Raw genomic sequence first — 25,936 nt, 5'->3', positions numbered from 1 at the left:
TAACCTCATAGCACGGCAGGAAAATGCTTTAAACCTGTAGCAAGTCAATGAGAAATCTTCCCTACTGGTAAGCACAATAGCAGCCATCCATTTCAATAGAAGTTTATCAGCAGTGAAACCTGACCGAGATAAATGACGAAGCTGTTGAGCCACAGCCTGCTTCTGCCTGCTGCAGGCTGCCAGATAAAATGGGAACAAAAGCTCCCTGCTGTACCCCCTACCCGTCTCCATTAACCCCTGCTGATGCTTTATTATCGTCTGGGGGCTCCAGAACAGCATAGCATGAATCAGTGTGTAAAAAATAAATAATAAAAGCTCATATGTGGCACAAACAAACCAGAAACATAGCCCTGCAAGAAGCATTCATTTTGGTAGTACTGCAATTAAATAATGGTTATGAGGAATTCCATATACTAAGGGGTGGGGAAAAAAGGAGTATGTATGTATAATCATGTATGAAAAACTGCTTAAAAGCAACAGAATGCAAGTACACAAAGGTGTTTCTCCTGCTGTTACCCCCCTCCCAAACATATACAAACAAGGCAGGGACCGGGCATTTATTCTGATGTCTTCATGTCCAATTCCAAGTTTCATCTTTTGATCCTGTCACAAGAATCCTCTCTGTCACACCTCCTCCAGCGTCCTTTCTCCAAATATAAGCTTAAAACATTTACTGAAGGTCAAAGTGTCTTCTACTAAACTGATATAAAAAAAATGGATGGGAAGGGCAGGGAAAGTGTAACAAATCTCCTCAGGATTCATGGTTGCCATAGGAGAGAAAGGCAGTTGGAGGAAAAGGGAAGACTTGAAATGTTAATAGTGTTTTAGCTATCATAGATTTAGATAGTAGAGATATTTCTGTACCTACCGTAACAAAGCCAATCTCTCATAAAAGGTTACAGAGAGGCCACATGAGATCCTGGGGAAAATTCACTAAGATTCATCACTAAAGAAACTCACCACTACATTTGCATTACTTAGCACATGAGAGGGAAAAGAGAACTGAACCATTCTCTTGGATGAACACTCCCTCTTCATCTTATAGAGCCTTTCCATGCTTTATTAATTACAGAAGCCGCACTGAACTCACACTCCAATCTATCGCTATCAGAGGTCATAGATTTTCAACCTATTTCTTCCCCTCTGAAGCATAGTTAGGAAGTTAAGCAAGCAGCAACAGCACATCTAAGGAAGAGCACAAAGTTTTCCCTAAAGCTAATGCAACTAGTTAACAGAATAAAGACTCCCTAAATTGTCACAGAATAGAATGGCCTCAACACAAGAAAAGAGAGGCTATACGGGTTCAATCCAAAGGTCCCATCCCAGTATCCACTCTCAGAGAATAATTAAAACTTACATTACAGAACAGCATACTAAAGCAAACATACTGAACGTTTTCAAGAAGACTCTTTCATTCCACTGCAATTTACAGGTCAGTGATTTGTGGTTCAGAAGGCAATTTTATCTTCTAGTAAACTGCAGTGGAATTCCCTTCCACAGACTTACCCAGTCTTCCCAGTAACACATGTAAGCTTTTAACACCCACCACCACTTCCACAACTCACCACACACTGTTTGAAGAACCACCTGCTTTTGTTTGTTCTGCACCCATCACCTGCCAGTCCTATTTATGAATGTCAATTTCTTCTATCAAAAAAGGTGTGTGTGTGAAAGTCCTGGTCACCTCATACATAATTTTCTTGATTTTACAGATCTCTATTACATACCCCTAAATTAACACCTTCTGCAACTAAAGGGAAAAAAAAAAAAAATAAAGGTAAAAATCAAATCCTCAAATAAAATTAAAAACCAAAAATGCCAAAGAAAAACTGCGGGAAAATTTCTTCTCTGCTGCTTTTAGCCAGGCTTTTTCAAGATTCTCTGCACATTACTAAGAGTTAACAAATGTTAACTTTTTGTAAAAAGCAGCAGCAGTAAATTCGTAACTCTAACACTTGGAGCCTCATAGGAGAAAAAAAAACCCCTAGTAATTCTGAAACCTTACGACGATAAATCTTCTCTGATGCCCTGCATAGATGTTACATGACAACCTGGAACAAACTCATTCTGCTGGCTCACATTGGTTTAAAAACAATGAAATGGAAACTGTCTCAGCAGACTTTGTGCCAGATCAGATATCTTCTGTCCTGCCACAGACATAGCAATGTTGGCATAAACATTCTATCATGTGTTCTGCCCAGTTTGACAGAACTGAAGCAGTGAGCTCATGCTTGATCAAGATGAAAATTTCTACCACAAACTGATCCAGCACTGAAAAGAATTGTTATTAATGAATATGGAACCATGGTCTGAGTAAGACTGAAATGCATGAAAAAATTCTCAGTGTTTTGGCAAGCATGAGAGTGGAGAATGCTTAACTTTCCTTTTGCAAAATACATTCTAAGTCCAAGACAGTATCAGGGCTGAAGTGCTCAATCTGTTATAAATAAGTCTCTAAGCATACCTAAGACACTTCCCCCCCTGCTCATTTCCCAGGGCTGGTATAATGTTAAGTGAATTATAGACTAAAAATCTTGTTTTCAGGACAAAGAAAACTGTGCTTCCTGAGGCTCTCCTGAGGAGTGCTTCAAAGCAACTCACCTTGCAGGACTGGAGTTCCTTTGACTCTGAAGGAGAACAATGTGACCTTCCAGTGCAAGACTATGACTCCACATTGACTTATTTGAAGTTATAAATAAAGAACAATTTCATAAGGCTAGAGAAGATAATGTGCTATGTGCTGAAAATTATTTGCAATGGTAAGGACTACCTAATGGAAAGCTATAATTCATCAAAAGAAAGGTAAATCTACCAGGATATAGCAAAGGTAGGTGGTGCTGCTATGCACCACGTAGTAGCCAAATCTCCTGCTTCCCGAAAAACGTCTGCCTTCTGACAGTAAACCAAACAAATATAAAACAATACCATTTTCTTCAAAGACTGGCAAAGAGATAATGTCAAATTTGTTCCATAAATGCTATGTAACAAAATAAACAAAATTTTCCATGGGAGAGAGAAGAAAACAGCTCCTTTTTTTTTTTTCCTTCCCCCCAATTAAAAGTTTCAGCAGAACAATACCAGAAAGAGAGGAAAATCTTTCCCCTCGCTGGAACCCCAATAAAACAAGGGAGATGTAAAGCATAGAGGATTTGTGGGAATACAAATAATTACATGTGAAATGAGATTTATTTCTTTGAAATATGTTCTACTAGCATCTAAGCTGAACAGCGCAAAGAATGAGGGTTTTTTTTAACCTACAAACATTGTTCTCAGTAAAAATCTTTTTTCCTTGATGATCTAAGAATTGAGTTATTTAACAAATACTAATCATACATTCTTAAAAAGAGAGATCTTCTACATGGATATCGTTTCCATTTTTAACACAGAAAAACGAGGGAAGAACAATGAGCAACTTGCCCAAAGACACACAAGAAACTGAACTGTTTCTCAAAACACAAATCAACCATTAACCCATTGCTCTTGGGGTTATATCAGAATTTGAACACCTAGAAAAGTAGAATAACTACATTCTATAGCTCCATGGAATTAAAAATGCAGATGCAATTACAAACCTCTATTTTGTCTGTTTTGGCATCTCCCCAGTATATTTTGCTTTCTGCATAATCCAGTGCCAGTCCATTTGGCCAGCCAAGCGAAGTATTCACCAGCACAATTCTGTCTGAGCCATCTAGTGCTGCCCTCTCAATCTTTGGCATTTCTCCCCAGTCGGTCCAGTACATGTACCTGCAAAGGAAACAAAATCCTAAGAACTTTTATTGATCCAAACTTTCAATATTCATAGAATCATAGAATGGTTTGGTTTGGAAGGGGCCTTAAAGCTCATCTAGTTCCAACCTCCCTGCCATGGGCAAGGACACCCTCCACTAGAGCAGGTTGCTCAAAGACTCGTTCAACCTGGCCTTGAACACTGCCAGGGATGGGGCAGCCACAGCTTCTCTGGGCACCCTGTGCCAGTGTCTCACCACCCTCATAGTGAACATTTTTTTCCTACTATCTAATCTAAATTTCCCCTCTTTCAGTTTAAAGTCATTGCCCCTTGTCCTATCTGTACACATCCTTGTAAAAAGTCCCTCTCCAGATTTCCTGTAGGCCCCCTTTAGGTACTGGAAGGCTGCTCTAAGGTCTCCCCAGAGCTTATTCACATAGCTTCTTATGAACTGCTGTTTCCTGAAACCACACTGCACATAGAAAAGAAAATTTAAAGCCAAATATATTTCCTCACCTAAGTAAGGACACTCTAACCATTCAAAAAGCACTGACATAGAAACACACTGCCCCTTTACACCAAACTCCCATATCAGTCTGCCCAGTGAGACAACATAAACAGTGCTATTAGCTAGAATAAACAGATCCATCTAAGTCACAAAAATATTTTTAAACAGGAAAATGAAACATAAAGATGACTACCTAGGTGGCCAAAATAGAGCAGCAGTCCCTGTGCCTTAGAGCCTTAACTTGAAAGAATACCAGTATTTTCATTTTGAAGGCCTGAAAATTTATCACTGCATTCCATTATCTGCATACAGGTAGACAGAGGTATCTTCTCTACATGACTAATATTTAAAAAATGCTCACAAAAAGCTCCTCACCCAGCCATGGGATCCAGCACAATAGCTCTGGGTTCTTCCAAGTCTTCTGATATCAAGATTTTTCTCATGGTCCCATTAAGCCTTGTAACTTCTATACGGTCTGTGCCAGTGTCAGTCCAATACAGATTTCGGGCAACCCAGTCCACTGCAATGCCATCAGGATGAGCAATCTGTGCTGTGACAATAAACTGACTACCTGACCCATCGATGAATGAGCGTCGGATGGCCCTAACTTCATCATCAGTCCAATAGATGTATCCTTCCAGAGGATCAAAGTCAATGGCGATGGCATGGCGGATATCTTCCAGTGGCAAAACGATGTCTGTAAAATCTGGGGTGTCTAAGGAAATTCGCCTCAGATCTGTCCGGCGGGCTAGAAGCAGCAGTTCAGTGGCACCTACATGAACAAAGCAAAAACACAACCATCTTACAAACGCTGTGCAGTAAGCCTGCAAATAGCGAACCTGATTTTGTACCACTTGGTACAAGCTTATCTAGCTGCCTTGATTTCACAGGACCTAATCAAACTGATGGGCACTAGAAAAGAATTTCACTCAAAGGCTTCAAATATGAGGTTGCTCTTCTGCAGAACAAGTCAGATGTGTTTACAGAGAAAATTCAGTGGTCATTTCCATGACCAAAATGTATCATGCTGGACATGTTTTCTATCCATATCATTCCCTCTAAAGGTACTGAGATAGATACACAGTGACTGTGCTGCTATTCTATGCAAATCAACAGATGGCCTGCAGCCTCTTACATGAAAAATTAATTATATAAATAATCTACTGACTGTTTGCTGTTGTTGGTATAGGGGACAATCACGACAAACAAGCTGCATGTTTCAACAACACCCTTAGAAGTCGGAAAAAATGTAACACAGAATGCCACAAGTAAATCTCCTTTGAGAAAGGGGGAATCAGATTTGGGAACTGAAAACTGTCCAGTGACCACGCAAAGCAGGAGAGCTGTCAGCTTCTCAAATACTTGTCCTGAACAAGCTTATTGAAGACATGAAGATAAATGACAGTGTGTCTTATAAAGTCATATTGAGCTGGAGCATACAAAAGCCTTGCTGGCTTTTAGATCAAAGGTCAGAATCACAATAAATAACTGAGATCAGCCTGCACTGCGGAAGATGTTTTCATATAGGGCAACACAAGCTGTTTAACGGTACCCGTGCTGGTCATCTGATCAATAACAGATGTACTTATTGTCTGTTCTAATTCATTCTCATTTCAATTTCTATTCTATGTCACTGGATTTCTATGTAATGAAGGACAAACAACCACCACACCCCATTCCAATTAAACTGTCTTATCAGTTTGGAGTCTCAGGGAGGTAAGAGCAGCTCAAGCCTCAGGGAAGCCTGAGCTAAGGTAAAAAATGCGTGCATCCTAAATGCAGGGAAAGTGTGTTGCAATGGCTGCCCTCAAACAGTGAGGGGAAAGGGTTTGGCAGGGACTGATGTAGGTGTGAGGACAAAAGTGGGGGGAGGCAAGGGTGGGGAAGGTTTAGGAAACTAAACGCATCTGAAAAAAAAGCAATCGCCAAGCCACATGCTGTCTTGATCTTACAGAGGTAGAAATAAGGGCTAGAACTAGAAAGAGCAAGAAACTAAAGCAAGCAGGTTGCTGATGAAAAAAGAATTTTGGTGTCTGATGCCAAATTTCTTTTTAAAAGAGTTAGTAATTGCTGTTGGTGCTAGATGAAACTTCACTGCATGCCAAACTTTGGAGAGATGCCAAAGCAGCCATTGCTTCATTTACAGCAAGTTTAACACATTAAGAACATCTAAGACACTTTCACAGTGCTGCAAGAAACAGCACCTTTCAGCAACTGAAGTTGAGAAAATTATTACAAGTGCTCCTGATTGGTAGTCCAGAAGGGATTAAAATCAGCTTGGGATCCTTTGTCCTACAACACCTTGTGCTCAGAAACACATGTACACACTATCCAATTGCTGTTCTAGTGAATAACCCTCATGCATTAATTAGTATCAGGAAGGGGGAACCTGTGATTACATGTCTATGCATCCTTCAAAATAATGTAAAGCATGTGACATAGTAAATGGAAAACAGGCATGTTAGTAAGACTTTTTATAATTACAGAAGCAACTAATCTTGTCACAGCAGTCTATATGTACATCTGTATTTGTTGCTGCTAAGCATATCAAACAATTCAGCATCAAGACACAAGCATTCAGCTGCATTATGGTCATATAAAGCATTAGCACATAACTAATCCTAACAATTTAGGTTCAAGTAAGAAAGAAAACCCTAGTACTTTCTTTCTTACCAACTTCATGATCATTTTATCCAACTTACCTTTTAAACAAAACTACGAAAATCATATAAAAAAAACCAAACAGTAATACCTTTTTTGCATAACCTAGCAAAAGTAAGTTTGAACAAATGCACTAACCTCAGATTTCTAAACAGTTACAAAGCTGCAGGTAGTCTACCATATACAGAAAAAGTGCAAGGCATAATTGAAAAATTACTTGTGTGCTCTAGCTGAAGTTGACTGTCATTTTGAAGAACCAATGCCAGGTCCCCAGAAAGACCAGGCTGAGTATAACCATGCCTTTGCTGAAACTCACCCTTAAAATTGACCAATTGACCTTCCAATTCTTCTCAAAGATGACTCATTTTAACAGCTTCAGTATCCTGCTTTCAGGTTGCAACACTGTTCTTTAGTCAAATAACTCACTGTGTCTAAGCTTTAATTGAGCTTTGGGAAACGGCTGGCTATCAGCTAACCCATGTTGCGCTCTGGATCCCTGAGCTAAGAATTTCACGGTCTTTTATCTCAGGGCTTGACTAACATTCCAGCCCCCAATCAAACACCCCCCCCACACACACCCCTCCAATCAAACAATAAAAAGTTTAAAGCTCACTTTAGAGCTGTTACCCACCCATTTGCAATCCCACACCCCAGCTGCTCAGTTAGATCACCAGTCATTCTGTTCAGGAAAAAGAAACTGAGTAGTAGAGAAGCATCTCACTCAAGGTAGGTTGAGGGAAAGATTACTCTGAATGCCTTCGGGCTTGTCCTGACAATAGCAAAAATAACAAATGCGAGAGCTGGGCTAGCTTTCTGACTGATCTCATTACCACCTTGATAGCAGTCAAGGAAAAAAGGTGGTCTCAGAACTAAAACAATTTATTCTTGTGGCAAACATCAACTGTACAAAGTTTACCTGGCTAGGCACTGATAGCCACTCAGTTAAGGAGACTGCTCAAGGTACTGAGAGTTGCCAGGACATAACAGAGCCAATCAATTTCTTCCACTTGTATTCCAAAGACCAGCTACGATGCAAAAGGTAAAAAGTGACAGCAGGGTCTCCAGACTTCCTCACTCCGACTCTCCCAGAAAAACCCTGCCTCTAATAATGAGCATAATGGAGAACATCCTGGGTATGGAATCATACTTGAAAAAACAGAATGAAAAGGCAGGAATAGACAATGCAACATGTGTGCCAGCATAACTATTTGTTATTTTCAATATACCAGCACTTACAGGGAGACTGGAATGAGCCATGAACATACAAAACACCTCAATGCTTTCAAAAGGTTCATCAAGGCTGCAGCCAGAGCTCTGCCTTCACCAGGCATATGCAGACCTGAGGCAGTTTTTCCTCCAGACGCCTCAAACTGCACCTACAAGGATGAAGTGGCCTAGACAAACACACAAGAGACTTGGAGCAGAGTTTACTGCCCACGCTGCTGAATTCTCTCTAACTACTGGTGATCTCTATTGCACCCAACACAAGAATGCCTGTAGTCACACATGCATCTCAAATACCGTGCTGGGTTTGAGGACACAGACCACTAGGTATGCTGGGGTGTGTGCTCACAGCCTTCGAACCATGGTGGACAAAGTTCCTATGCAAATACTTGCAGGCAGAGTAAGCATATCACTGCCCAATATTTAAAGTTAGGTCCTTCCACCTACCCTCTGTGCTGGTCTCTCAGACAATTCTAAGTGATCTTCGCAATCCATAATTTATTTTAAAAGCCAACCCTCCCATGCTATTCAAATTGGGAATCAAGCTCAAGATTCTTTTTAGCAGTGCCTCAAGCCATGGGGTATCCAGGCTAGTTAGCAATTTTTCTAAAATCAAGACCCTTACTTAAGATGTCTAAATATGGACATAAAAGCTTTACTCCAGACTCTTCTTTTTGAGAGCTTTAGCCTACTTTTATTAAGCACTTTGAAAGCTGGGATTACAAGCTCACGGATGGTGCATTACATTAGTGCTGGAACTAATACTTTGCTCAAGAAGTCACTATTATAAAATCAAAATAATTTAAATCTATGTGCCACTGGAAGTCAAGGGAAGGGAGAGAAAAAGAGAAACAGCAAGCATGCAAATACATGCAACAGCATAGCTTTAAAGTCCAATGTCTAATGCCCTGCTAACCTTCACAATTAATTACATCTTCTCAATGATATACAGGCCTCAGTCATTTGTAAGTTACTGAACTTTAAAACCATCAGTGGTTGCTCAGGCTAGTACAGCTATACATACACATACCCAGGAATTCAAACATAAGAAGTGCTAGAGCTAGGACATGTATAATGGATTCTCTGTATCTGAGAGACCAAGGTTATTAATACATCCTCAATAGATTTACCACACATTTTACTAAAATATTTCTTTCCTGTCTTTCCTTAATTGTAAAGTCATTATTATCAGAGAGTCCCTGACACTACAATACAAAAAAAATTTTTTCATCTAGGCAAGCTCAACCTTAAAACTTGCCTCAAAGGACAAAAAAGCATCTGAAATCATGTATGTTTTTCTTCCCTTCGAAATAAATGAAAGAATTTGGATGTTAAATTAACATCTTGATCTGTGCAGTCAAATTAGGATTCTGGCTCTTCCTGACAAAGCAAATTACGCACTGGGCAGCCCTAAATTGCAAAAGGAAGTGCAAATTTCTAATCACTGCCTCCAGGCCTAGGAGGGAAATAGGATGTGAGCATCCACAGACAAAATAAAGACTCCTTTCCTGGAAGAGAACAGAATGGCCAAATTAAGGCTGAAATCAAAGTCTGAAGGACTGCTTTTTCTTCATGAGGAAACTCATCTCTCCTTGCTCAGCTGAAGACACCATTGGTTTTCTCAGTACAAACCACACACCCATACTGGTAGTAGCAAATGCAGGAAATAGGTAAAATGCACTACAGGCACAGACAGAAGCTGAGCACACAGACAGAGATCTTCAAGCACTAGTAACAACGTAACTCCAATGATGAACTTGTGAAACAAACCTTAATTTCCTTGTAAAATCAATTATCAAACAGGTCATTTAAATGTAGCACTGCCAAATTCAGAACAGCAGTGCCTATGATAACGAAAAGGAGAAATCCCAGTATGTCCTGCAGAGAGAACAATAAATTACCAATAATATGACAACAGTAGGTAAAAGCTGTCTGGTAGAAATGCTTGGGTACTCGGACAGGAATAGCTGGCCATGAAAACTGCTTATTCCACCTCTCTTTTCTGAGGAACAGGGATTTACAAACTTTCACCTAGGTAGTGGGGGAGCTAAGAGCTTGCTACAAGCCCATGTCTCAAGTTATTAGCCATTTTGCTTTGTAAAAGGAACAGAAATTAAGACATGAACAACCAGCCAGCATTATCTGTTATGAGAAAACAAATAGCTAATTTTATTCCAAGTTACTACTCTTTCCTGAAATACTATGGAGAAGTGTTTCTAAATGGAGGGTATTATATTCATAGCTCTCACAAGAAATGGTAAGACTCCTCTAAGGCGCAATGAAAAAACCCCTACAAAAAATGGAGAAACTAACACTGGGAGAAAGGGGAGGGAGGAAAAGATTTCCTATAAACCAAGATAATCCAAAAATGCTAGGTTGTCATGGAAACTGCTCAGGAGGGTCAGCCAGCCTCACCTTTGGCTGCCGGGATCATCTGTCAATGCCAAAGCACTGCAAACACCACAAACACGCACTCAAAATTCACCCGTCAAAATCTTTCCAGTCCAGGCCAGTGCTCTCAACAGCGCAGCATGAAATGAAGTTCTCTCCTCAAAGAGGCTCCTTTCAGCATGAAACAATGCAGTTTAGAAACCAGTCTGATTTTAGTAAACTGCTAGAGGACAAAACCGTCTTAAAGAAGAGAAACTCTTAGCCTTGTTTTTCACCTTTCTTCACCCGTAAGTCACCCTTCCCTCCTTCCTTCCCCACAGTCATGTACATGTTCTAATCGCAAATGGAGATATAATCAGCCAGTGTTTTGGTTTTTTGGCATAATAGCTATATACAGAGAAGATCCAAGGCGAAAGTGTTCAGTTCTCAGGGGTCAGCTCTACTTTCACATCAGAGATAGTAAACACTGAAGTACAAAGGGAAAAAACCAGCCGAAGAAACCAGAACCAACCCCTTCACCCCACACACCTGAAAAAGAGAAAATAAACTGACTTCCTGAGGGTCACTGAGCAGCCTAAAAAGGGAAGGCAACACACAAATACATACAGATTTACATCTCAAAATCTGGTCTGTGGCTAGTCTGACTCTGCCACGCTCTCCTCACTTCCCCAAATCAGTAATTGCAGCCTGCAGAAGAAATTCCACTGAATTTCTGTCTTGAAGAGCTCTGGAAGGTTGTATGTCACTCGCAAAAGCCCTAAACCTATCGCCTGAAACTCTCTTCAGTGGGAGGAGTGAAAAAACAGTCAAAAAAAGTTCATTATTTTGGGGTAAGCTCAGCTCTAAATGCTGAACCTAAAGCTCCATCACGCTCCCCCCAGAAGTCAGCTCTGCACAGAATCAAAGTAAAAGCAATGAATCTGCTGTATAGTTTGAGCAGGTTGTTTCACTCGGGTTATGTGCTAACTCATTTCTAAGTCCAAGAAGAAGTGGTATGCAACACTCACTGAGCTAAATAAACACAGACTCCATTTTCTCCCCTCTTTCCCACCCATTTGTCTTCTCAAAAGGGAAGGTCAGAATGTTTTGGAAAGACACAATAGCAGAATGGTGCTTAAAATCACAACGTCATATTGACAAGATTAAGATAAATGTTGTATAAAGTTTTTTGCACACAGATGGACAATGTAACCAATTCACACTGGTTAACAAAATTTCTCATAAAATGGCAGCTATATTTTGTGAGCCAAATATACTTTACGGCTGACTGGGAACATAGAATTTGACTTCTTGTGTTGAGGGAGTGGGAGAAAAGAGCAATAATTATAAATTCCGAGACATAAGGAATGGCTAACAAAATGAACTGATGATTTTGAGTATCTCTGCGTGATAAGTTAAAGTCCTTTTAATAAGGGTTTTTTTATTTGTTTGTTTGTTGTTTTGGGTGGTTTTTTTAATACGATTCCTCTACTTGCTCTTGGTAATTTATTTTGATACATTGAAAGGTGCCATTTGGCACTTCAGCACAGGGCTGTTAACCTGTGTGGTAGGTTGCCTCTGTGAGGATATGGGGCTGAACCTGAGCAGTGAAGCAGGCACTTCTGTGATACAATGACCTGTTCCTTAGAACACAGCATGTGAGGAGCAAAAGGATACAGCCCCTCTTGCCTAAAGTCCTTGGCCCTTTTCCTATCAGCAGTGAGTCAAAGGGAAGCAATTTCCCGCTCTTGATCTCTCCAGGGCTTGTTCCAACTGTTGTCCTTAATCCTTCAGCCTCTGCTGCCTTACTGTTCTACCTCTGCTTGGCAAGTGACCAAACCTTCACCACTCCCCGTCCCCCACATGGACTTTTTGTGCAGCTCTGCTTTTGGAAACATGCCTGTATTGGGTAACAACTGCTTTAGGTATCTACTGCCAGAAAGGACTTTATCTGTGCGTGCCAAGGATTTTTTAAAAAGCACATGAATTTGTGTCACGTTCTGACTAAATATGACCAACCCACAAGCAGTATTATTAAAGTTTGTTCCTTGTACTAGCAGAAAAACATCTTGTGCATGTATCGGTAAATTCTTACAAACGATCCTGCAAGGCTAAATTGGGAGCTGCTTTTGAGTTTGTCACATAAAAGCAGAAATTTATTTTAACAAGGTTCACACAGACACAAATAACCACACAAAAATAATCAGCAGAGAGCATGAAATAGCATGAAATTAAAGAAATCACTGAACAGTAGCTGACAAGCCTAGAAGAATTTTTAAAATATAAATCCACAATTTAACAAAAATTTCTATATAATTTTATTTAGCCTATTTACAGTAAGTTCTACTGTATATTCCTGTTTCTTTCTCCATTTACCCTTGGCATAGAGAGACAATCTGCATAAAAGATGGCTATTTATGAGCAAGCTAATTAATCTTCCAGTGTTAATTTTGGTCCTGTCAACGTACTACAGCAACCACAGTGTCACAAGACCAATACTTACAGAATAGAACAATTTAAAATCATATACATTATCCCACAATGAGACACTAAAAGCAGTTTTGGGTGACTGCTTGCTGCCCTGACATCTTGAGTTTAAAAGCTGAAAGACTTTCAACACTTCTAAAAACACACCATTCTTTTCAGTCTTCTATACAGATGTAGGTGCCTAACTCTAAGCATGTGAACTGAAAGAGATCCAGGTGTATGTGTGGATAATAAACAGACATCAGATCTTAAACAAAAAATCCCCCAACAATTCTGTTTATTGCACAATCCTATTAACCAAATACTAATTCATAAACAATAATGTTAGATTCATTTGAGAGACAACAGAAGGAGGTATGTATCATTGTGTCTAAGAAAAGAGAACAACAGACTCCCCCTTCAAAAAAACTGGCAGGGAATTAATGACAGACACAGCACTGCAACCTACATTTTGCAACTGGAGGTAGGTATGAGGCTCTTTTTTTAAAAGTAGAGGGCATTTTTAAATCACTTTTATCTGTACCGCAAAATCACACACAATTTCACAATTTGCCACCCCTAATGTGCATTATATAGTGAATGCTGGAAGAACCCCTTTCCCTCCAAAAAATACTTTGTGCTTAATCTAAAAGGATTTTTAAAAACAAAGCCTACCATCTTTGCAGGTCTTTCCATTCTCAAGAAGTTTCACACCAGTGGGACATGCACACTGATAAGAGGCCTTGGTAGGAGACATCAAACACAAGTGGGAGCAGCCACCATTATTAATTCCACATGGGTTTGTAGCTGTTAAACATAAATCACACAGATTAATGTTTCTGATAACGAATGACCTCATCTCATGTGTTAAGACACATACGGCATCTGAGTGGTAGAATCAGTGGCAGCAACACAGATTAAAGAAGGAAATGATAAACACAGAACAAGTTAAAATTAATTCCAAGTGTTGACTAGTGGGGTATTTATGGTACCAAAATGCACGGATGTTGAACGTTTCCTTTCTTGGGGAAGTAGCACTTAGCTCTAAACATGAGCCTTACTTCAGCTCTGCACTTCTCATCTTCACAAACTATTCAGCATGTTGGTGCTGAATGTATAGTAGGTTGTATATATAAAAAAAAAATGCAAATACAGTAAATTAACACAATGGTTAAGACATGGTTAAGTGGTTATTACATAGAGCTAGTCTTGCTTAATACCATCTGCCAAATTAACACTACTTTCCATTCAGGAACTACTACTTGTAAAAAATAAAAATACCATGTTGCCTAAAGTTATGGCACATGAAACAGAAAAAGGAATACGACAACAGGATAAATGTAGCAGGCAGAAAAAAGCAAGAGATGGGTTTTTGCACTTAAAACCAACAATGTAGAGAATATTTGGTTTCTCTTTGGGTCTTTTCCCAATCTCTGCATTGGAAAAATCACATCATGACGCGGGTGAAGCCACCCACCGCCATACAGAAAGACTAATTAAGATTTTTGCAAATCAGTTCCAACTTGCAGTTAAAAAAGGAAAGCAAGGCAGCTTACCATTTGGCTGCCTCTTTTGGCTGAAAGCATGGATATCCATGGGAGAGAAGATGTTGGAATGTATTTCACGCAGGTCCTCCCCAGAGTACTTGCTGCAGGCTAAGATCGAATGTGTGTTCCAGTCAGTCCAGTACAACGTGTCCCCAAACAGCGTCAAAGCAAAAGGATGTGGAAGGGAGCCTTTAACCACTGCTTGCCTAATAAAGTACAAGGAAGAAAATAAATGCTCAAACACAATTCATGCTACAATTTTGCTTGAACATAGCTTTGTGAAAAGAAGCTCTACAGTGTAAGTACTGTTGATCAAAACTTTCTATGTATTTATGGGGAACAAAATAGTGTACATACTTAAGGGAATGACATGGAGAACAATACAGGAGTCCTATTGCCAGGCTCCCTACTGATGCTGCGGTGGCCAAGAGATGCCAGCTGAAATCCTTACGAAGTCTGTGGCTATTTCTTAGCACCCTTTTAACATTCAATACCTGTGGGACTCTGTATCACGGTGTGCAAGAGGGGAGAATGCCAACTGATTTTACGCAAGCCTGACTGCTGCCTGCTGATACATAATGTCCATTATAGTCACCCTCAGCAGATTTCAAACTGGGACAGCATTCGGTCAATTAGCAGTCCACCCACCTCTTCCAGTTTCATTCTTTTGAACCACCAGAAAAATACTCTAATGGCAAATAGTTTCACCATAAAGAAATCCTTAAAGTTACTTTTCAAGATTCATTATTATGATAATTATTAAGCTATTGTTTTTATTATAAGCAGTGACATTAAACAGAGTTCTACTGATCTTCAGCCATGGTAATGGTATCATTTCTGAGCAAACTGGGTCACTGCCTGTCTCCAGGTTCATAAACAAAATTAAAGAGTATACCCATATATTTTATGTATATATACAAACACATGCTCATTAGCCATCACAAAACTGCAGCACAAACATTACTGAAGACAGTTTTTCCAGGTTCTTGTGATGTAGAAACTAATTATCTATACTCAGGTTCCTCAGAACTGGAATTAAGTAGCTCAATTCTTATGGTTATTTTATTCAGAATCATAGAAAAACTTCAGATGGAGAGAACCATGGAGGTCATCTGGACCAACACCCTGTTCAAAGCAGGGCCACACAAGTACCATTTACACAAGCATTTCTTCCCACCTCCTTTCTTCTTAACTCCATGGGTGCACGTGCATTCCGGGGACACAAGCTCCCATGGAACAGTGGGGATCACCATACTTCTCCGAGACTGAAAGTGTAAAGGACTGACACACAGCTCTACTACTCCTTCAATATAGGGTACACCATGAACACTGGCCTCAGTTTTATTTTTGCAGGGAAGAGAGTCATTGTCTGTATATTTACTGAGAAAACACCCCCACACTGTATGCATCACTTTTGCAAAGAAGTTGGCAACCCAAGTGGTTTAGTAGAGGACAAAAATACTCTTTATTTTCCAAGTATTTTCTGTTAAAATATAACAGAAGTGCATATTAAAGCAAGAAACTTGAAGGTGTCTTCTGCCAATGATTCCGAGTACAAAGAGACTGCAGTCATTATTGCTCTTTCACCTCAGCTTCTGGAAAAAGATGTATTATCTTTAAAGCTTCTATTTTTTTTCTGCTTCTAAGAAACATACACATACATTCCTTTACTTGTCACTGTAGTGTTCCAATTCTGCACCAAACAATTTTTTATTTCTTGGTATTTTGCACTCAAAAGTAGGACATACTATCTTTTCTTTCTTATCTCTGTCTGGAGTCAGGTATGTATTTGCTTCTAATTAAATGCACCAACTAAGCATCTTACAAAAGACTATTGTAATATAATTTACAGCTGAAACCTACCAGCCAAACAGTGAAGCCAGAATGACACAACACATTCCCCTACCAAGAATAAAGACATTCTAATTCTGTAAACAATTTTTCTACCAACCCCACACCCAAACCCTAAATGCATTCAAATTTGAATAATTTTAGTTTACAGCAGGCTTGCAGACTATCTAAAGTTTTTATGACAAATTTATTACATTGGTCATATGGGACAGAAGCAATTTAAGTCCAAAGCTCTCACTCTAACCAAACCTGCACCAAAGACAGCATTCTCATGCACAAGAGAAGCCACATTTTTTATGAAGCATTCTGAGTATCTTGCTATTTACTTAAAAAAAAAAAATAAAAAAAAATAATCCAACAACAAAAAAACAAAACAGAGGAATTTTAAATGTGATTAGTGCCCACCATTCCTAGTGGGAATAAATCTTCGAGTACAATAGATGCTGCTACGCATGCCTAACTTTCAGACAACCATCTATTCATGTGACAATGCACAAAGTGAACTGTGACCCTTATTTAAACCAGCCCTTATCTGGAGAGATTCAGGAGCACTGCATTCAACTGCATCATCAGCCACAGCCTTGAAGCAATTACTCTTAAACTTGTATCATTTCTCTCAGCAGATATAAGGTACCATCACATGAAAATGGCTTTGGGCTCAAATACAACAGCATGTATTTTTTGCATCTCATTAAGATGAGTATTACCAGTAACATGTACTCCATATCCCTTGTTTCCAAACAAGATGATAGCTCACTTCCAATCAGCAAAACCCAGCAGGGCTCTTTCCCCTCCAAACATCTTTCACAGGCTGCACTTGCAGCCTCGCTGAACAGCAGCCAGCAGCTGAATGTGTGTCAGCGCGGAAGCAGTGGCTGAGTTGCGCTAAACAAGCCTCCATAGCCTAATGAGGAATGGGGGGAAAGGGCTGGAGAGCAAAGGTGCTAAAAATCAGGAAAAGGAAGGGGAAAGTGAGCAAGAAATCACCTTCTGATGATTGCTGTGAAGCAGTTATGCTTTAGCACAACCCGCATGAGGAACTGCTCTCTCTCTTTTGGCTGGTAAGAAGAGGGGTCCCGACTTCTGCCTTGAGCAGTAGTTTATTAAATACACCCAGGTGAATGAAGAGGACCAGAACATCACCTGTAGTACTCAACTACTGCACACAGTCGACAGGAGCAGGCGCTTCCCACCTGCAGGGCGTTTCACAGGCACCCATGCAGAGCTGGGGACCAGCCAGGTCTCCATGTTTCTGGCTTTGCCAACACAGCTACCAACCTGGGTACCACATACAGCACTGCAGGTGTAATTGAACTAACATGACCCGACAGCCCTTTGGTGGCAACTACCTTCAGCCCAGGCTTGATTAGAATAAGTGACATGACAACAAAACGCACTACGTCATAATAATCTTCACTAAGCTCTTCAGTTCCTTCAAACCGCTGTACTTGTATCATTAGTCTTGCTTAAAAAAAGACACCAGAGATGAGGATAAGAAGTAATATTACTTGTTCTGGAGATATCAATAGGGCTTCAGCAACATGCAAAATGGCTACATATTAGATGGTACTAAGCACACACTAACTTTAATAATCTTCCCTGTGCCGAGCATATGATCACCCAAATTTGCTTTAAAAATCTTGATGGCAATTGACATTTAAAGCATCACCATCTCTGTTTAGTTGGCTGGGAAGGAAATGCAGAAGGGGACAGCAGGGAAGGAAGGTGAGCACAGAAAAAGAGAGAGAAAACAAGCAGTTTTCCAGAGAAATTAAATTCCATCTGTGCTGTGTATCACCATTTCTTAATACAACTATTTATAGTATCATCCTGGTAATCAGAGATGCAATTGCAACAAAAACTTGTTATAGTCAAGCATTTTCTACTGCCTGAAGAAAACGTAGATCCAATTTAAATACATTCACCTTTGTTCTATTCTTACTCTGTTATAGAGGCCTGTGAAATACTTTGTGAAGATAAAGGCAATAAGTAATAAACAAGTTAAAGCAAGCATTACAAAAGGGGCTACTGAACTCTGAAATGGAATACATGAAAATTCATAGACAATCTATCCAGCTTTATACTAACAATGACAAAAAAGCTCCTGCTTCAGGAAAATATGCATTTCAGACAAAGACTAAGCTCACTTGAAATAAAAATTAACAGTAAAGTGACCAAAAGATTAACTTCAAGCTCATATCCTTCATCCCAACTAGGTCTTCCTCAGTCTGCCTTTATTTCCGTTTTTCAGCTAATAGTAACATTCAAATCCAAAGCTAGATTATGGGCATGAAATTGAAGAGGTTTTCACACCAAAAGACAGACACAAAAAAATCAAGATAATATAAATTTAAAATATCATCAGAATAATTTTTTTACATTAGAATTTAAGCAGATGTTTCATATCCAAGCATAATAGCATTTCTCCAGAAAAATAAACAAGCACACACTTTCCATTAACCAAATGCCTTCTATTCTGGCTGCATTAGTTCTCTAATGTCAAACACTGATGAGAACACCTGCAGAGAACCTGGTGTAACTCAGACAGCCTGGCCTGTACTTCTCTCAATCATTAACATTCCAGCCTCACAGTAGCAAAACTCCTTTCAGGTGACCTCTGAGGCTGCCTGCACTCCATTTCCAGGGCAGGTACATTTATGTTTCAATGCATTTCTCCAGTGTCCCTCTGGAGGATGCCATTCCTGTTACAATCTCCTAGGCTATCAGAAAGGGGGGAAAAAACACCTCCTCTTGTATCAGTCTTTGTAATCCCATTTCAAATACAACTGTGAAGACTTGGGAAAAAAATGAAGGTAATTCATCTCAATACTTCATACTTAATACTGTAGCAAAACTTACCATATTGGCATCCAATGACAGTACAATATTAAAGAGCTGGAAATTCATACCAACTAGATCTAGCTAGCTCTCTGATTAATCTATATACTGTTGAAAAAGTCTTTAAGGGATGTTCATATCTGCGTTTATTGAATTTTAATTTATTTTTCTTCTTATGCTATACCAGATCAACTTCCAGTTAAAGATACCTGAGGGCTACATTCTTATCAGGCCTATTTTTCTTTTTCCTCTTGGTGTAAGAAAAACAAACCAGAAAGTTGTTAAGTGGCAATTATCATCAAATCTTCCTTCGTGAAGGATTAAAAAATGTAAAGACCCATCTTCCGAACCTTGCTTTTAGTGCTCATCATGTTAAAGAAAGCATGTAACAGACAGGCTTGCATGAAGCAAATTATACTACTTTACACAAAATGTTTCTCTCCATCTACAGATTATGTAATGCCTGAGCATTCAGGAAGTTGCAACAATTACACAGCTTCGACTTGTGACAATACAAAATATTAGCAAGTGGCCAAAGCACTGAGAGCACGAATCCCATACACCATCACATGAAGCAGGATGAAAGACTGATGGACAACCACATAACACCATATCAAGGATGCCGCAAGGAGGGCAGGGAGCTCCAATTCCCTCAGAAGCTTACAAGGTTTCCCCTCCTGCCAACCCAGCAAAAATATTTGCAAACAAACCTGGAAAACCGAGCTGGATTTTTACCATGAATGCTTGTTCAAATATTCCTATCAGAATACAGGCCTGGTTCTAATTACCTGAGAATGTAAACAGGAAACATGACTTCTGGGATATAATTATGTCTTTTAAAAATCTCTTTTGCCACCTCTTGAAGCCACGATTATCATGTGTTTCCAGAAAGTATATGGAACAAATAACTGGTCTAGCAATGACATTTCAAATCCCACCTTCGATGAAAGTCTGAAAAAGTCAATTGAAAGTAAAACAGTGGTTGCAAAATGAAGTCATTCTGCAGGTCATTTTTTAGGCAAACAACATCAGGCCTGGCAGTGTAGGTGACAGGCCTCTGGCAAGAGAAGAGGAGACTGGGAAGCCAGCGGAAGAGATAAGGGAGTTAGGAGAACTTGCACCAGTCTATAGATTGGTCTACGTACATCCTAACCAAAGCTGCTCTTCCTTTGCTTTCAGCTGGGCTGTGATCCCGATCTAATTCTGTGTTTGCCATCTCAGATCTTAGAAGCAGTATGGATGAGCTGCTCCGTTGATCCACCTGGGCTAATCACCCTGTACTACATGTTTTTAAGTCTAGAAATATACACAGACCTGTGACTCCAGCTATAGTCACTGCATATGTGTATCACACACACTAAACTACAAATGTCTTGAAGCTCCATCTTTCCAGCATTTTCGTTCAGGAGCACCTTGGGGAAGAACCAAAAAATTCACCCTACCTGTGTGTCCAAGTAATCTAATTAATTCTGCTTATGCAGGATTCTCTAGCAGTTTTAATTAGGGCACTATTCATCTTCTGCACCAGCCTGTAATGTGTTGGTGAGGTACTGAATCAGGCTTTTCACCACAGACTGGTTCCTCTTTACTGCTTGAGGGTGTTAAGCACTTTTATCTCACAGAAATACGCACAAAGATATATACAGAATGCAATATTTTATACCTAATAAAAATACCTACGTAATGTCATACATTGTACACATGATACACAAATAATGAAAAAGAAACTCTTCTAAATGCAAGGACACAGTATTTTTAAGTGTTTCATCAAATCTGCAAGTAATCATCTGGCAGACAGACATGAGCTGATGCTTGAAAACAGAAACTAGAAAAATCAATGCTCGAGTGCAAACTCAAGACATTCACCTCCTCGCAAGAGCTTCCCAGCTTTCTGACAGTTGCTGAAAGTATGTTTTCTTACAGTGGCCTCAAAACCCATCTCATTAGCACAAACACTTCCTGGGGGACCTTGTAAGTGCATTTCCCTTCAGCCAGTAATGTGTTAACTTATTAATTAGAACTGCTGCTGCAGGCTAAAGGAAAAGAAAATTAATTCAAGAGCTGCCTTAGCAGGCCAACCTATCTCGGGTACTCTACTCACAGGAGAGCTGTCTGCAATTCAGTTTTGTTTAATTAGTCCCACAAAAAGCAACTGTTCACTCTGATAAGAGCGGGGCGAGAGCTGTAAAAAAACAAAACCATCTCTTCTGTGCGCCAATTTGGTTTTTTAATTGTTACATTCTGACATGAAAAAGCTGTTCATTCCTTTCTCTCGCTGGCAAACCAAGGGCATTAGTCATCAACTCCTGTGCTCTTCCTCTTTATTCTAATGAGCCCATCACTGGAGTAGCTAGGGCTAATAAGTCCCAGGGCTAGCAGGTAAGGAATGATCCATCATCCCTGTAAAATCTGCTGTAGAGGTTCTCATGAATTTACAACTTTAGCACATATTTACTGAGTGCTACTGCCAGCGCTGTCATGCTGCTTACTAGTTTTGATGCAGAGGCTCACCAAGTCCAAAGGGAGCTTATCTAGGTCCTGTCCAAAGACGTGACAAAGAAATAATAATAATAAAAAAATAAAATCAAGGCTTCCTTTGTTTCTCCCCCTGCATATTCCTCCCACCTGCCTACTGTACTCGTCCACTATCCAGACCCCTGCAAGCGAGAAGCAAAGCATCCATGCATATCAATGTCCTTCTCTGACATATAAATCTTTAAATTTTAATTCTTGTGTAGTGCCAGGTGTAGAGATGTGATAGTCAGACTGCAGGAATAAAAAGACAAAAAAGTTATGGATTGCTTACAGGTTTAGAAATATGCCAAGAATACTTCCCTTTCACTCCTTCCAAATTTTAGACTGCTGAGGTCTGAATCTCAACACTTTAATATTTCAGTGACACCAATTAAAATATTTTCCTATTTGCACTGTATTCTCTCTCACCATCCAAACCACAAAAGCAGTTTTCTTTGAACTCTGTGAAATTCCTTTTGATATAAAGATGTTAGTTCCTGCTAAATATTTCTCACTTCCCCAAAAGCAATTAAAACTCATGTCATCCTGCTTTACACGAAGCTTTTACAGTCATTTATCTGCTACAGACTTTCCCACCTCATGTTATGCAACACTAAACAACTTGACAGATCAAATCTTTACTCATCTGCTTCCTCTGCTGAAAGGCATCAAAATCATTCAGATCTAGAACATAGCATATATTTATGAAGCTATGTGTCTTTATGTGTCTTTATGTAACTCAATTTCTTTACAATTTCTTCAACAGCTCTAGCTTCCAGAAGCATAAATATTTTCCAATGCATGTTGACAGTTGGTATAGCACTAGAAAAACTAGTAACACTTCACAACAGTAAGATAAAATATCTGTTTTAATCAAGAGAAATTCAGATAGCAACAACAAAAAAAAAAATTATATTTACTTTCTAAATACAAAACACCATTAGAAGAATGGCCTAAATAACAAGAACAATTCACTAAAACTAGCAGTTTCTTAATAAGCCAAAAAGTCTGTTTTAAGTTAGATTATGCACTCAATGACAATGATCTTGCCCCTCCCCCTTTAGTAACTCTTAGGGAAAATGACTTTAGAAAAGAGGATTTTAAAAGGTGGTGGTAGTGGAAAAAAGTTGGCCTAATCACATAATGTCATCTTTCCACACAAAAACAAGGCTATTTGATCATTCTGGGTCTGTCTGTTCAGCATCCATCTCCTCCAACTCCATACCCAATGCATGTTGTATCTCTTGGACAACCATTCAGGAAAGCAAGGATCACAAAAAGATTTTTATTTTTACTTTTTACAAGTTTTCCTTAACAAACAGATGGCTGTGAAGACACAAGTGACCCTAAACCTGGTGTATTTGACCCACCTGACAAGAGGAGCAGCTGAAATAAGAGGCCCAGGAGCAACTTATTGAGCTGCCAGCCCCAGCAGGAGTGTGCATGGGAGACAGACAGGAGCAAAGGATAACGTTGGGTGAAGGAATGAGAAGCTGTGGGTGCATTTGAGGGATGCCAAGGAGGAGGGAGGAAAAAAAACGAGGGGGGGGTGGGGTGTGTGTGCGCACATCGGGCATAGGGACATACAGAGAAAAGCCAGATGGACTGCTGCTGAGGTGGAGGGGTAAGTAGAAAACCTTCTAACCCCAGATGTTATTAGTTTTACCATTTACAGAAAAATATGGTTATTTTTAGGGTTTTTTTGGGGGGTGGGGATGACTAGGAGAAAAGACTGAAGGCTCTGTGGGCTTGTGTTTGTTGGGGGTTTTTTTCCACTTAAAAGGAAGAGCAAGGGGTTTTGTTTTGTCTGCAGAATTAGAAATCGCCTTTGCTTTTTTTTCGTATTAGAAAATCAGTTATTGAAAGAGAGTATTAAAATGATTAAGAGAATACAGAATTACAGCTGTAAAATATCACATTGAGAAAGGTGAATTTGCTGAATAACTGAAAGTCAGTATTTAACAAAAAAAGAATCACTTTAGACAGCCTTTTTTCTTAAGACAGGCAGAGGCTAAGAGGTCACAGCAGAGAAAAGAAATACATAAACCCCCATTGCAGAACAGTTTAACTTCTGCAATTCTTTCCTTTTTTTCCCTCTCCAAATGATGTAATTGCAAAGAATAAACAACAAAACAAAAATGCCTGGATACAGATGTTGACTATTTTCTGAATCTTCAGAACTTTCTCACATGCCTAGGGAAAAACAGGTGCTGTTAGAAGCGGTGTGTGCTTCTGAGCGCTTAAGGGAAGTCATATGTGCTTTCCTCTCTAAAGATAATTTCTCTTTCTCCCCTCAAATGGTCATGTATTAGGATACTGCCATAAATATTTCTGATACATTTCAGTATCAGTTTAGAAAATAAAACCAACTTTAAAGTATTAGACTGTTTTGTTTTTAATGACCATATAAGAAAGAATTGGTAGATCAAAAAAAAAAAAAAAAAAAAAAATTACTTGTGTACGCAGGTCTTTATTACAGGTTTCACCAATTGCAGAGAATTTACTCTGGAATGAGGTAACTGCTAGGACCCAGGTGACTTCACTTCCGTGTCACAAGACAGCTGTTAGATGCAGCTCTCTGCAGACAGTAAAGTTTGGTAAGCCTCACACACCAAGAAATATCAGCACCTTCACAACCTCATCTCTACAACGAATCATTTCCACGTTAACCAAAGGCAGACCAGTGAATAAACACCATTAAAATAAAAACAAAATACCAAACCCAAGCATATTTACACTACTGTGCAACAGACCACCAGTTAGGGAAAAACCGCTAAGAAGTCTGTAGCAAAAGAGGACTGAAAACACAGTGGTGCCAGCAGGAAACACCGAAGTAGCTCTGGTGCCAGAAAGACTGGAGACACTAGGTAAGACAGGGGGGTTTGTGCTCCGTGGGAAAAGCAGGAATACAGATTTGGGTGGTGGTGGAGTCAATTTTTGATCAGCGGACACTTTCATGCAATTAACATTAAAAAAACAACCCCATCTCTACATCCTGCATCATTTTCCAGGGGTGCTATCAGAAGCAGGAACATTTAACGCCGCACCCCACACACACACTCTTCCTAGAAGGGAATCAGCCAGACTTCAGTAGTGTGTTGTCATATTAAGGCGGGCCTTTCCCTCTCATATAAATAGTAGAGCGCAAAAAGGGTTGACTCAACAATAAAACAAGCCACCAAATTATCCTGTTGGACAAAGCTGCTGTAGTACATTTTAGGTGTGATATCAGTAATAATTTTGGGAGTGGTACTTTCTTCTCTGTAACTGGCGTTACTGTTTGAAGGCCAGGCTTGCTTTCAGTTTTGCTTGTTTGTTACTCCTACAGCAACTGTGAATATTTCATATTGGTATAAGAATTCCACATCTAGACTACAATTTTTCAGGTAGCAAGCTGTCACATTGACCTCACATGTGATTGCTTTCAGTTGAGATGAGTCTTTTTAAAGCTGTTACACATCTGGTTTCATGATCTCTCTATTCTTATCACGAGAGATATATAACACAATAAATAATTTTTAAAAAAGAAAAATTTTAGGGTATTCCAGTTAACTAGCACCAACTAAAAAAATTTAAAAATACTTCAGTTACTACTGTACATGACAATTCCTATCCCTTTTCCCCCTTTACTTGAAAACTTCTGTGACAGCCTTAATTTTTTAAAGAAAGTATCACTACAGAATATTTCTCTCTTTTTTGGTACTATTAAGTTTTCTGTCTTCTGAAAGAAACAGCAAATGAAGGACTAGTTCAAAATAGTTATCTGTATCTCCATGTTTTGAATTAACAAAGCTACTTATAATATTTATATCCAAAGACAAAAACTTAAAACTGCATTTGACTTCTGCTACTTTCTATGAAAACAAACCATTACAAAAATACTGCATGAACTTCTGGTCTCTTAACAAGCAGAATTTAAGAAGAAAATGACATAACCTTTCAAACCAGTGCTACAAGAAACTGTGACATTCAAAATAAATACCATGAGAAGACAGTGGATGTATTGTATGCATGCTGCCTATGTTCCTACTCACAAGTCTACACAAAACACCTATCTTGTCAATATGATTGATTTTTAATGCCAAATTAACATCTGTAGTGAAAGAAGGAACAAATCCCTAAGAGGTCCGAATGAAAAGCATAAGAAAAGATATTTCATGCCCAGACAAACCTGCTGAAACATCACAAAAATTTGCGAAGAACCACCTCAAAAAATTGTATCTCTATATG

The 25,936-nt window shown here is 39.3% G+C and overlaps 1 protein-coding gene across 1 annotated transcript in view; it reads right to left on the bottom strand.

Moving 5' to 3' along the window:
- LRP6 (LDL receptor related protein 6) overlaps nucleotides 1-25,936 on the bottom strand; it is a 131,848-nt gene that overhangs the window by 49,905 nt on the left and 56,007 nt on the right. Inside the window, exons 4-7 of the mRNA XM_030479714.2 lie at nucleotides 14,513-14,709; nucleotides 13,632-13,763; nucleotides 4,611-5,007; nucleotides 3,573-3,744 (exon numbers count right to left, since the gene is read on the bottom strand). Of these exons, the coding sequence (XP_030335574.1) occupies nucleotides 3,573-3,744; nucleotides 4,611-5,007; nucleotides 13,632-13,763; nucleotides 14,513-14,709 (898 nt within the window). The remainder of the gene's footprint in view (nucleotides 1-3,572; nucleotides 3,745-4,610; nucleotides 5,008-13,631; nucleotides 13,764-14,512; nucleotides 14,710-25,936) is intronic.

Source organism: Strigops habroptila, chromosome 3, assembly GCF_004027225.2.
Source record: "Strigops habroptila isolate Jane chromosome 3, bStrHab1.2.pri, whole genome shotgun sequence".
NCBI classification, from domain to species: domain Eukaryota; kingdom Metazoa; phylum Chordata; class Aves; order Psittaciformes; family Psittacidae; genus Strigops; species Strigops habroptila.
This window is presented reverse-complemented; position numbering and strand designations above follow the sequence as displayed.